A 761-nucleotide genomic window follows, 5' to 3' on the forward strand; every position below is an offset into this window, starting at 1 on the left:
CGATCCAGCACCTCCAGTGGTGAAGTGGACATAACGGCCTCCTCCTCCCCGTCCTCCAGACCCTCCTCTCTCTGCAGGAGCTTCTCCATCGCTGCCTTATGGACCGCCTCCGACGTCTTCTGTCCCACAAAGAGCGAGGCGGCTCTGGGCAGAGCCAGGTCAAAGAACATCTCATAGGGTACGGAGGCTGGAGTCTTACTGCTGCAGGGGCTGGGGGAGAACATACCCATCTTCACCACCTCCTCGTCAGGGGCAGAGGGGCTGCGCTGGAGGTGGGGTTCAATGGGCATGAAACCAGATTGGAAGGACCAGGACTGCTCCAAGGCAGAAGCAGAACTCCGGTTATCTCCTCCTGCTCCACTTTCATTCCCCACAGCATTGGCACCGGTGGAGTTCTCCACTTTGTCCGGTGTGGACACAGCGCGCTGGAGATCTCGAGTGACACCTCTGGTTCCAGACTGAGAGTTGGTTCGGGTCTTGTTCTGGGTCTGACAGCCAGTCAGGGTCTCAGTGGTGTGAAAGAAAGGAGAGTCGAAGCCCCTCAGGCCAGGGAGCTCCTGCTGGTCTTCAGTGATCTTCAGCAGCTCCTCTGTGATGGCAGCTGCAGCACAAACATGGAGACGGGTTTAAGGGACAGTCTAGGTTGTCGAAGAGCCTGTTATATTTGATGACTGTTATATGTTGATGGTTCAATACAAAATAAACAGAAAATTCTACAAAAATTAGGTGGAACTACTTATTTTCAAAAATACTATTTTCAA

At 53.2% G+C, this 761-nt stretch overlaps 1 protein-coding gene across 1 annotated transcript in view; it reads right to left on the bottom strand.

Moving 5' to 3' along the window:
- The window catches only part of tsc1b (TSC complex subunit 1b), a 37,511-nt gene that overhangs the window by 8,964 nt on the left and 27,786 nt on the right, over positions 1-761 (bottom strand). Inside the window, exon 15 of the mRNA XM_008324644.3 lies at positions 5-601. Coding sequence (XP_008322866.1) covers positions 5-601 — 597 coding nt within the window. The remainder of the gene's footprint in view (positions 1-4; positions 602-761) is intronic.

This window comes from Cynoglossus semilaevis, chromosome 14 (assembly GCF_000523025.1).
Source record: "Cynoglossus semilaevis isolate Cse_v1.0 chromosome 14, Cse_v1.0, whole genome shotgun sequence".
NCBI classification, from domain to species: domain Eukaryota; kingdom Metazoa; phylum Chordata; class Actinopteri; order Pleuronectiformes; family Cynoglossidae; genus Cynoglossus; species Cynoglossus semilaevis.